Source organism: Ciconia boyciana, chromosome 5 (genome assembly GCF_034638445.1).
Source record: "Ciconia boyciana chromosome 5, ASM3463844v1, whole genome shotgun sequence".
NCBI lineage: Eukaryota > Metazoa > Chordata > Aves > Ciconiiformes > Ciconiidae > Ciconia > Ciconia boyciana.
In genome coordinates this window covers 69,958,820-69,970,925 of record NC_132938.1, presented here as the reverse complement: position 1 = coordinate 69,970,925, position 12,106 = coordinate 69,958,820, and the positions used below count along the sequence as shown (strand labels likewise).

At 43.0% G+C, this 12,106-nt stretch overlaps 1 protein-coding gene across 1 annotated transcript in view; it reads right to left on the bottom strand.

The window, feature by feature from the left end:
* Nucleotides 1-304: 304 nt before the first annotated feature.
* The window catches only part of FREM3 (FRAS1 related extracellular matrix 3), a 74,246-nt gene continuing 62,444 nt past the window's right edge, over nt 305-12,106 (bottom strand). The window contains exons 15-25 of the mRNA XM_072863410.1: nt 11,559-11,862; nt 9,903-10,034; nt 9,290-9,621; nt 7,648-7,840; nt 6,770-6,874; nt 6,379-6,506; nt 5,332-5,466; nt 3,171-3,297; nt 1,935-2,122; nt 1,703-1,849; nt 305-949 (exon numbers count right to left, since the gene is read on the bottom strand). Of these exons, the coding sequence (XP_072719511.1) occupies nt 419-949; nt 1,703-1,849; nt 1,935-2,122; nt 3,171-3,297; nt 5,332-5,466; nt 6,379-6,506; nt 6,770-6,874; nt 7,648-7,840; nt 9,290-9,621; nt 9,903-10,034; nt 11,559-11,862 (2,322 nt within the window). The 3' untranslated portion in view covers nt 305-418. The remainder of the gene's footprint in view (nt 950-1,702; nt 1,850-1,934; nt 2,123-3,170; nt 3,298-5,331; nt 5,467-6,378; nt 6,507-6,769; nt 6,875-7,647; nt 7,841-9,289; nt 9,622-9,902; nt 10,035-11,558; nt 11,863-12,106) is intronic.

Below are 12,106 nucleotides of genomic sequence, written 5' to 3'. Positions count from 1 at the left end.
CCCAGTAATAATTATTTAAAACAACAACAACAAAGAAACCCAAAAAACCAAAACCAGTTATATGAAAGCTAGATACTGTATGTGTAATCAAAACCAGCACCCTTCTAAGCACCAGCCTTTCATGGTGGATATAAGGCATGTTTACAGCTGCATATATTCAAAACATTAAAGAAAGACTAGGTTTAAAAAAAAAGAAAAAAGCATCAACTCCCATTCATGGAGTACTAGTTTGGATTCTATAAAGTCACTCACACATGAAGCTAGTACACCAACCCTGTCAGAAATAGCTGCCCTCCACAAATAATTGAACCAGCATTAGAACCGCAGCAGCAGTGCAAAGGAGTCAGCCAAGAGCTCGATTTGAGAGTCTGCTTTTTGGTGAAATTACATGTTAAAAGACAAGCACCCAAGAAATTGGCTAGACTTCCGAACTGTCACTGCTGCTGTGCCGTGTGGTCATAGCATCACTGCTGCTGGCATAGCTGATGGGTGCTTTGCTTTTCCCAGCCAAGGGCTGTTTCCTCTGCTTCAACAAAAAAAAAGTTATGACCACAGTGCAGATCAGAAACAGCAGTCCTGTCAGGCCTCCAGTAATGGGTACAATACTGTTTCCAGAGTCCCTGCTTGTGATTTCCAGAACCGGCCTGTGATGCGGCACGCCAGCTGGGATCACATCTTTCTGGATGATGACAGCTTTGTCGGAACGGTCAAGTGGAATATGCTGAATATTCGTGCCCCTGTTTTTATCTGCTCCAATGTCTTGCATGAAGACGGGGGCGTCTGGGTTGGCTCTCCTGCTGCGTTTAAAGGCTGTGGTGCTAGCTCCTCCTTTAGCAGAGGACAACACATGGTGGTAGTCAAGACTTCTTTTGCCATTGTGCCTGTGTGCATTTTCCTTCGATCGTACTGTGTAAATAGTGTGAATGTACCACTCTCGGCCAGCTGCCACCTTAAAAAAACACCAGACATATAAAAAGCCAACAAACCAGAACACCTCCCCCCCCCCCATTTACTATAAACTGGAAAACACCAAGCATCGGATTCATCCAGACAGATGTCCCAAGTTTGCTGCCAAATATGTGTAATTAAAGTCAATGGCAGAAACAGGCACTTGGAGATAGCATTAATCTTTTCTTAATGCAGATTGCTGCAGTAGGTCAGATAAACTAAGAGTGCCTATTTCTTTCTAGTGTTAATGCAGAAAGGCTACTGCATTTACCTCACAAAACACTAGTCTTAATTTAGGCAAGAAGAATGCCACTTCAGGAGACCCAAAAAAGACTTCAGGAATTTGAATTAATCTGACTTAAAGCAGGATGCAGAGTTTGCTTTTTTAATTTCATATTGTATACAAGCCAATTACCTTTTCTTTTTTTCCAGCTGCAAGAAAATAAAGTCTAATTTCTTAGTTTTCTCCTACATGAAAAGGCCCCCATGGTAAGCTAAACCAGTGCCTTCTGCTCCCAGTCACAGGGGTATGTCTGAAATAACAGCAAGGCTGCAGAAGGGTGGCTCAGCTTTACAAAGCAATGCTGTCATTGTTTCTACACTATTAGGGAGAGGGAACAAAGTAAATGTGTTGCTGAAGTCTGTTGCTGACTAACATAGTGCCCATGATTACCTGCATGCTCTGTTCTCCACCTCAGTCCAGTCATCTTTTAGCATGAAAGAATTTCTGTGATATACTTATCAGGCAACTTACCTGGAAGAGTGGAGCAGATGACAGGCTGAAACCATCAGAACCAGGCTGTTTTACAAGAGGAAAAGCATCTGCATGATCAGCTGCTAATGTAGCATGAAACTCCAGGTTTCCAAAGGCTCTTGCTTGCGTCTCAGGTTGAGCTTTATCCTAAAGGAAGTAAGTTCAGTATTTCCAGATTCACATGGAAATCGGAGATCTAAAAACGCATGCTACCATAACTCTGTTTACGCACCAGGATCTTGAACCTATACAAGAGGGAGGGTGAGTCAGCCAGGCATCCGTATTCCTGATTGTCTGGGCTGTACTTGGGCACGTACCCGTCGGCACCAGTGCAAACAAACACCTTCTCGATGTTGCAGCTGAAGGAGTCACCGAGATTCTGAACTGGATCCACCATCACTCGGCCATAGATTTCAGATCCTAATAAACCAGATTAACACATTTTACAGTATACCAGTCAATTTAAAATTATTAAATCAAGTTATTACCAAACCATTTTTCTTAAAAATTCTCAGGACAGGAATTATCTAGCTTTGTGTGTTTCCCTTTGCACATGAAGACAGTATGTTCCATGGCTGTCACTACTAATTTATCATGGGCTTTAGTCTTATTTTCTGTTACAATTTGTACTGACGTGTGATTGTTACAGTGCGGCTCTTCTGTAAGCAAGCTTTTCCCTTCTCCTCACTAGAGGGCAACCCATATTCACGTATAAGAAACTACCCAACCTGACAGCATTTTATCAAGGAAAATAAAGTTCTTAACAGGACTTTTGGGTTTCAGACTGATAACTCAAATAAGGGACCAATTAAAACCAAAATTATTTCTGGTCCAATACAAATGCCATTACCAGGCGTTTCCCTAGAACCTGATAACAGCTGCAGTCAGTGCGTGAGTACAGTGTGTGAGAGCACCTGCCCTGGGCCAGAACTCAAAAAAAAAAATCAAGAATGAGCCTGAGCAGCTTGGCTGAAGCCAGCTGCAGTTATTGTGCATCCAGTCTGCAACTGAGAGCAGCTGCATGACCAAGTCAAGGAGCCTCAGGTGTACAAGGATTCAATTCCTGCATTTCTGACTAGAATAACCTAAGCACTGAAATTACTTAGCCCCCTCAAAATGGGGCAAAAGTTCTAGTGTGGGCAGCTTCAAAGCAACACAACCAGAATGAGGGGAATATGTGATTATGCAGTAACTGAGCAAGAGTTTTCCAGAACTGTGGTTTCAGATATATGCACCTAAATTCTGCATGTACCTTTGGATGCTTTTCCTCTCAGAGACCATAAACAGAACCAAAGCCTGTTTCAATTACACTAAATTACATCATATTTTAGTACTTCTGTATTTTACTTTTCTGCAGTGGAAATACCATGTAGGGGTTATAAAACTAGTAAAATACATATTCAGCTCTTGTTAAAAGTGGTTTTGTTTTAGCTTTCATAACATGCTGAATGTACAATTGACTTTTTACCTTTGGTAAAGGCTACATCAGCTCCTTCTCCAAATCCCATTGATCCATCAGATATCCAAAGCTCCTTTTTAGACAGCAGAAACATTTGAGTATTTAGACTGAACTCTGCTGCCACTGGGTCACTGACCTGTGGGGAAAAGTGAAATTAAATGATCAAAATAATGCCTTGGTTGTTGCTTTACAACGATCATTATACACCATTGCCATAGTAGTGATGTGCTGATCAAGCCTTTCAGCAGTACCCAGCATTTATAAGAATCCCTCCTACATACATAAACCTCCTGTTGTGCTTCTCATCATGACCATTAAAATACACAATTGTAGCGCTTTATTTCAACATTGCTGGTTAAAACAGCAAAAGATATCCATTTCCTCAGATACAGGACAGCAATGTATCTTTTCAGTGACACTTGCAAAAGTTCCTGGGAGAACAGGGCTGTGGGCAAGAGGCCAATAAAACTAATCAGGACCAGAACCTAGCTCAACACCAACTCATTTCCCCTGCTCTAAACAACAATCCGCATATTCAAACAAACAAGCACAGGATGCGAAACCTCGTCTACTCCTACTCAGCCCTGGCTGCACTGTGCATGTTCCACTTGTGACCTAGAAGCTGCCTGCAGTTTGCCCAGAAAAGTAACCTGGCCAATGGCCCACGCCTGGAGACAACATAGGTGTTGCCCTGCAAGTAGGTTAATTCCTCTGGTGCAATGGTAGGTCGCTCCCAGTCACCACCTTTCTGCCTTCCCCACCACAAACACCTTGTGGCTGCGGGAGCCCAACAGAACCCAGCACATTTGGATGGAGGAAGCTGGCACCGGGCCACAGGTCTGTGCCTGCCCTGTGACTCCGGTGCTCCGGAGTGCTGGAAGACCCACCACATGTGTAATGGCAGGGCGATGTAGAGGGGAACAGAAGGCAAATGGCTCTCCAACACAGAAATAAGGTAATGAACTAAACCGTCTCACGGCACTGTTTAATCTTGTTGACCACAATAAATGCAGCATCTAGGGGCAACAGTCATAAGGGTGTGATTATATACACAGAAGTGCAAAATTAACTTAATATGCAAATGCCACCACAACTCCAGTTACTTCCTTCCTCGTCAAATCATTTTCCTCTTTCTGTGTAGCATTCATGTCCTGCATTACAAGGTGGCAGCAGGAAGACTATTGTTGAAGCAGTATCTTTAAATTAAATCCAATACCAATTCTTTGAGCAAACAAGACTGAGACATTCAGTTGATTTGCATGTAATACAGTTGTCTCCACACATGCCATGCAACTGGATAATGAAGCAGAAGGCTAAAAAGCAGCTCTATTGGTCAAGAGGGCTGAACGGTTCTGACTGACATCGACAAGGCCTCTGACGATGGCCTCAGTACTTTTTTTTTGGGGGGGGAGGGGAATCACATAATTTTTAATGTATTGACTGAAGGATGCAATGTTATACTAAGAGGTTTTTAAAAGTTTGGTATGTTCACTGGAAGTCAAGTCTCAGATTCAGAGCCCTTGGTCTCCAAATGCTCATTCCTCAAGCTAACTGCAACAGGAAATCTGGTCTTTGTAACAGTCTACAGTAGTAAGTTACTGCTACTTGGTGTACTCTTTTTTTTTTTTTTTTTCTTTAATATATACAGGAAAATTGTCACAAAGCCACACTAACTCTGGATGAAGTGTTTCCCACTGCTTGAGAAAAAGACCCTCTCGATACAATTCTATTACACCGAATCTCAGTCTTAAAAATCAGCCTCAGGACTACAAGTTATTTTTGAAAACAATCTCACTTAGAACTAAAATTCCTTCCCCCTTCAGCCCTGGCCTTCCTGAAAAAAAGCAGCAAAATACTTGGGAATAGGCTGGACTATGAGGTAAATAAATGGAAAAATAAGATTTTAATTACTGGAAAAAAACTAATTTAGTTTTAATTTATCTCACCTGAGAAGATGAGATCTAGAGCAATCTACAAGCACTGTAAAACTCCTGAAGCCATCTGAAATACTCCATTATTTTCTCTTGACAGCTGGTACTGGATGGCCTATGCCAGAACATCCCTTTCAGTGGTTACAGAACACCTGCCTTTCAGCCTAAATTTGCTTTTGGCTGGTTTTGCCCACGAGGCTTCATGGAAAAATGTGTAAGTCCTAAGTAAAATGGTGTACCTGTTGGAACCTGATGCCCATATCAAACACAATTGGTTCCCGTGGGTTGCAGATGACAGGAAGGGCATATAGCTGACTGGGCGCAGCAGTGCAAGGGATGAATTTCACAGTGTAAGTACCTGAGTAATCTCGTACCTGCGAAAAGATTAGAGAAATGAGCATTTCTCCACAGTCTCTGAACAATCACTTTTTCAGCTCACATTGCCCCTGACGTGAAGCTGTATTCCCAGCAGCATCCTGAACACTTTTACAATCTTGGACATTGCTGTTTACATTCACGGTGCTTTATCTCATGCAGGAAGCGCGTGCACCAACACCATCAGCGCACTTCAGCAGCGTAGGCAAGGCACTGACACATGCTGTCTCTCCTCTACTTCTCTGTAGAACGAGGGCTAATACAGAATACCTACTATCAGGCCTTTGAGAGACTGACCTTGCTGTGACGGTGGGAATCAAACATGTCAATGTCCAAATCTAACATACTAAATCTCTCCAAAGAGAAGATTATTTTGGCCAGATTTTTAGTGAATGCAAATGGCTCCTTTCCTGCCAGCTCAGCAAGAGCTGAGTAACTCTCACAGAAGCAAGATGCTTTTAAGCAAGCCTCTTCTGCCCTATTAGAGGCACAGGCTTTGGGGCCACAGTAGTTCCCACTGACTCCTGAGCTCAGCCGGAACTGAGCAGCTTTGCCACATGTGGGGAAAAAAATCCAGCTTCTCACAACAGCAGCAGCAACTCCTGGATCACAGTTTCCTGGCAATGCCAAGGGAGATAACGTTAAGGCAAATTCTTCAAGAGATGCCACAGCTCCAGCACTGGCCTGCTCAATGAACCGTGCCAGCTAGCGCTAGCGGGAGCACAGGTTCAGGCCTCTGGACTCAAGCTCCAGGGACTTCTGACTGTTCATTATGTAATGAAAATACATGACTGCATCCAAATGAGTTACTGATGCTTACTGATCTTATAGTGCTGATGACTGCATGGAAAGCACGTTAAAAACCGACATTCCCTTTGATTCCCTAAATTCAAGACTGAATGCAAACTCACAGCAAAGTCGGAGATAAAACTCCACTGCTGCACAGGCTGGTGGAAGGTCGGCTCGCTTCGTAACAGACTGAGTGTAAATGTGAGGCCAGGGTGGTCAGCAGACATCACCATTGACACCAGAGATGTTCCTGAAAGAATAAAAGGCAAATTATAATTTGCCATAATTAATACTGATGCCTGGCATGGTATAGAATCAGCACACAAAAGCAAAGAAGCAAGAGAATGGAAAGAAATTAACTTACAGTCCAGAAAAGGAAGTGTCTCTGTTACTTATTCCCCTTCTACACTGAGAGAGACCCTTTACTGTGATACCTTTCTCATCTGCCAGGTAGACAGCACTACAGATACTCTTGCTGGCACAGGTGGACAGGTGGACAGGCGGGGTACGCACCTGGGTGGGACATCACCAGCTGGCCCCGGAAACGAATCTCTGTTCGGAAGTTCACCACTAGTCGCCCTTCGTCATTGATCCGCATACTCATGGGATAGAGGGAGCCTAGGGAGAAAAAGCCAACGATTTTACCACCAACATTTCCCAAGTGCATTTTTAAAGGAAAGCTCTCCATATATTTTCTGCATCTGGAGATCTGAAACACTTTACCTAAACGCTGGTGCTCTTCACAGATATTAAACCCTGTCACATTGTTTGTTTTGAGACAGATCTCCAAACCCACCAACTTCAGAAGAAATGCACTCATTTACACCTGCTAATGGTTCAATCCATTAAGGCAGATTTTTTTTTCTCCCTTTTGCTGACATAAGACCAGACTCACCTGAAGTATATCCACATGTGCTGATATAACGGAGTGCAAGCAGGAGAAAGAAGGGGTCCGGGACTTTTTGTCACACGAACACCAAGGCTGCTCACTCCAGTAAGGTCCCTTTTGCAGGCACTTCCCCCGCACAGGGCTATGTAAAAGTGCTTCCATTGCCCTGTAACTGTGTACCAATTCAGCACTGGAGTCTATCTCTCCATAAGAACATCTGCTTTGGAGTTGGTCTGTGCACTAATTTATCTCATTTTTTTATAGATTAAAAGCAGCATGCAATTGAGGGAAGATTCAAAACATCTAGTTTAGTAACATACAGCATTAAAAACCAAACATAATTGTCCTTTGGGTGGGTGTTTTAACTGAGGGAGTCAGCATGCTGTTACTGCTTTTGAGATTCTCAAGGTTAAAAAGCATCGAGTCATTGACCACACGTCCCCCATCATCAGAACGTTGAACAGGATGGAGTTTAGAAATGACACCATCTGAAACAGCTCACCTTGGAGCTCTGATTGAGGAGGGCTGCCTATCCCATCTTTCCACAGGATAGCTGTGTCGTACACAAAGGTGAGTCTCAGTTCAGACTGCAAATCAAAATGTTGCCAGCCACCAATGGCAGCAGGGGAGTGGAAGACATAGGAGACATAGAGAGGCACCCGCAGAGTTACATACGACTGCACCAGATTTAAGACCTGGAAAACATTGAGGCACCAGGTTACTGCATGCAACCTGAAAAAAGTTACTTTCACTGCCAACCTTGCATTCTCATGAACTGCACTCTTTAAACCTAAGCAAAAAAAACCTGCACAGAAACATTTTACATCTGTTACTGACATCACTATTATTTCAGGTCCTGCAAATCACCTCACTTGATAGTGTCCTCAAATCTTTGCCAGTTCAACACAGCAGGGTTCGTACCTCTCCAAAATAAGGACCATCTAAGATTTTGCTTTACCTTGGAATTTAAAAAAAAAAAAAAGTCTCAAAAAAAACTCCATAGAAATTGAAGGTGGCCTAAATTAAAATTCCAGATGAGAAAAACCGGATTCCTTAGGCACTCAGAAATCAAACACAAATTTAGAAATGAGTCTTGTAAGTAACACCTACCTTTACAATAGATTGAACTCTATGAATTATGGCACCCTGAATCACTGCAATTTAAAACTATGGTCCGAGTCAAGAAGGTCTCTCTCTACTGAGCAACTAACAAGCAACCAGAACAGGCGGCCAAGCAGATAGTTAGTAAATAAATCTTCTTTGGCCATTGAGCGTCGACTGAGAAGGTAACAGTTGAGCACCTAGGAAATGGGAAAGCATCAAGCTGCTGAGCCAAGGCTGATTCAAGGTGAAGTCAGCACAGAGGCTCTACAGCCCCCTGGAATTTCCTCTAATGTAAGTGCAATTGCTGTAGGGCTCTTGTGTGCTGGGTTATTTTCTAAGTAAATACAAAGTGCTGTCAGACACTGCACAGGGGAGCCACTGTGCCTGCTCTGTGATCAATATTGATGTAATTCATATCAAAGACCTGGAACGATGGCCTGTTTTACTCAGGAAAATTATGTGTGTGTTTGTTCCTTATCAACCAAGCTTCTATTCATAAAATCTCACCTACTTGACAGCTCTGCCTAAAGCCCAAACACTGTAAACTTAAATTAGAGCATCTAATTAAAAAAGTGTTTTGGGTTTTTTTGTAAAAAAGCATTTTTTATGTAGCCTTAGAACACACTTCCAGGGTCAATAACATACTTTACACATATGGTTTACTTCTATAAGGCAATAAAATTGTAGCCTCTTCTTTGAACATGCTCCTACACAGGCTCTGGGTGATAGCACAAGCACATACACAGTTTGGAAAAGCTCTTTGAGTCAAAAAAGCAGAGTTTCTAAAATCCAGACTAGGAGCAACAGTGATGCAGTAAGCTGTGCTCAGTTACAGGAAAGATGAATCATGTCTGTGCACAGAAATACAGTGCAAAGGAACAAATCTGTACTTCTAAAAACATTTGTGCTAAGGGAACACATATGAAACTGCCTGCATAGTGACTAAATCCTTTCTCATGCAATCATTAGTAACATGTTCTGTCGGACTTGTGCTTCCAAAGCCTCCTGTTGAGAGAGGAAGGCACTTCAGTGCCACATACCTGCCCATCTGTGCCAATGGAGCCACTGCAGTCCACCAGCAGCTCAGACACATCGTAGTAACTGTTGAACTCCCAAAGGCAAGCCTCAAGGTTGAGGTTCTGGTAGAAACGCAAGGTTTTGGCAGACCGCAGAGCACTGCTGTACTGGTAAGGTGACATTTCTCCAGTCACTTTGGGGTTCTTAGTTTCCTCTGTAATAAACCCATGTTTGGTCTGGATCTCATTATAGTCCAGTAGGTTGGAGCACTTGTGGTGTCCCACACGAGTGCCATCTGGGCTAAGCGTTAGCTCAAAGTTGGATAAGGGGCGCGTGGAGATAACTGGCAGCATTCCTAAAACGTAAATGTCACATGACCCATTAACATCCTGAATGGAAATGAAGTATTCATTAACTGCTTGTGAACATATTTTAGAGCTAGAGTCTCAAAACATAGGAGCTAAGGATGCCCATTGTTTCATCCTTACATTAACCTTGCAATTAGCAACTTGTTCATTAAACATGGACTATTCATGGTTGTGCCACAACACAGCAAACAACTGTGGAGACAAACCTGTGGGAGAGGAAAAGTCCAAAGCAGTGTGTGTTAATTAACTCTCACCACTTGATGCTTACCATCCATATGGGGCATTGTGACTGTTAGTCGGATCAGATTGCGATGGTCAGGATCATCTGGACCCGTGTAGTGAATTTTAGCTGAGAAAGGTTCTGCTCCTACTGTTCCTGGGATGCGAGGTTGGCAAAGACCTGAGCAAAGGGGAAAGACAGGTTGTGAGATGCCTTCTGAACTGTGTTGTATCTGTGTTAAGCAGCTTGGAGATGTCTGTCCATAGAGCTAGGTCAGAAAAATGTAGAAATGTTGACACGCTAATTAGGGAGTTCCTCACAGCTCTGCCCATACTCCCTAGTCTGACTCCTAGGGCCAAGAAGTCCTTTTCCAGAGAGGCAAGGGCAGAAGTATGGAAACCCTTCAATGCCCAGCAGCGGCTGAGGAACGTTTTCAGCCACTGAGCATGAACACAACTGCCTAAAACCTGGATGCATTTCAGTCCAGATTACATGCCCAAAAGCTTCCCTTCCTTACCCAACTTGTGATCTTAACAAAAAATACTGCCTCTATCGACAAGCCTTGTCGAGGCCACTGCCACTACAACAGGACCATCACTAATACCCTGGTAACACAAAACTTTTTCAGTTCTTCCCACTTAGTTCAATCCTACCCAGGGGTTTTGCACTGCGGCTGGAGGATATGGAGGTGAAGGACTTCATGTAGCAGAGGAGATGTAGCAGAAGGACTGAACTGCACAAAACAGAGAGCTGAGGAAGCACAGCATGACCCACTTGCATAGTCGGTGAGCCAGTGCTTCTCTCACCCAGTGAGTATTTAATTACAGAGCCTAAATGAAACGTTTTAGTCTCTCATTTTCAGTACCCCCTAGTACCCAACATTTTGGCCCCTTGAATCCCACGATGCAGTAAAATCAGGCTCCTGCTTTAATTTAGGCAGAATAGGACTTTAAAGTAACTCCCAAGTAACTGTTGTAGTCACTACCTGATTGAGCAAAAAGATGCATTTTCCTCATCTGAACTGCTGAGAAAAAGCAACAGATTAGACATACACATTGAGATATGGATCGCAGTTAAGAATCCTGAGGGATGTGGACTAAACCCAGAATTAGGATGTCTCCTTACCTTCTGAGGCATAGCCTAAGTTCTCAGCAGAGTTATGCATGCAGTGCTGCAATATCTCAATTTCCACATGGATTTCATGTCCCCACCCTTTTCCAGCACCTACATTTTAACTGTCTTTAGTCTGCAGGTCTTTAGACAACATCAAATTCAATACACCTACAATCTGTTCTCAGTGTCAGTAGCTGTGTTGTATAAACTAAAACCACATGGAATTGGAGGTGTATTTGAAATATATATATTGAGAAGAGTAAAGGACCCCAGACTGGGGAAGTCAAATTCTGCTCTACTCACTAGTCAAATTAGGTGTCAAAAATCATTATCACCATACACCCACCAATCTTTTACACGTGACCTATGATGGGCACAAACTTTTGAAATACCAGAGCTGATGAGACAATTACAAGATGCTTTTGCCTTTCACTAGCAACAGTCCCATATGTGTATGAAAAAAAATTAACTAACATACGAGCACTAATGCCCTAAAACAAAACACCCCATAGCAGACCACCAGCAGCTGCAAACACTACCTCATCTTTTCCCAAGAAAGGCTACCTAATTAACATTGTCATTACAACTTACCTTCCTCTTTGTTTACTGTATAAATTGAACTTAGCAGCTCCAGACCTGCATGACCATTGGCATTCACAGCTCGAGCTGCACACTGAAGCCTGGAGCCTGCCTGGAAGTATATAGAGTCCAGGGAGATGGATTTGGTGCTGGTAAAAAAAGTGTTGGAGTCCACTTCCCTCATCGGGCTGGTGACACCATCACTCCCACTTGGAGCACTGACAAGCCAGCGGTACAGGGTCAGAGTATCATTGATGTTTTCCATGGCGCAGATGGATCCGGTTTTGTCGTAGTCTGAATACTTGGGATTGCATGCCTATGGGTTGGCATTTACACAAAATAAAGGGGGTTATCTATTCTTACCTACAGTGCTCCAGGCAAGCAAACTGTTAAGCATTATTCTAACAGTACTGTACTTATTACTAAAACTGTATCAGCAAAATAAGGCCTTTATGCAGGCACACTATTTTCCCCTTAATTGAGGGGATATGAATGAATGCCATGGGACTTTTTAAATTAAAAACAAGAACAAACAAACAAAAAAACAAACGCTGGATAGT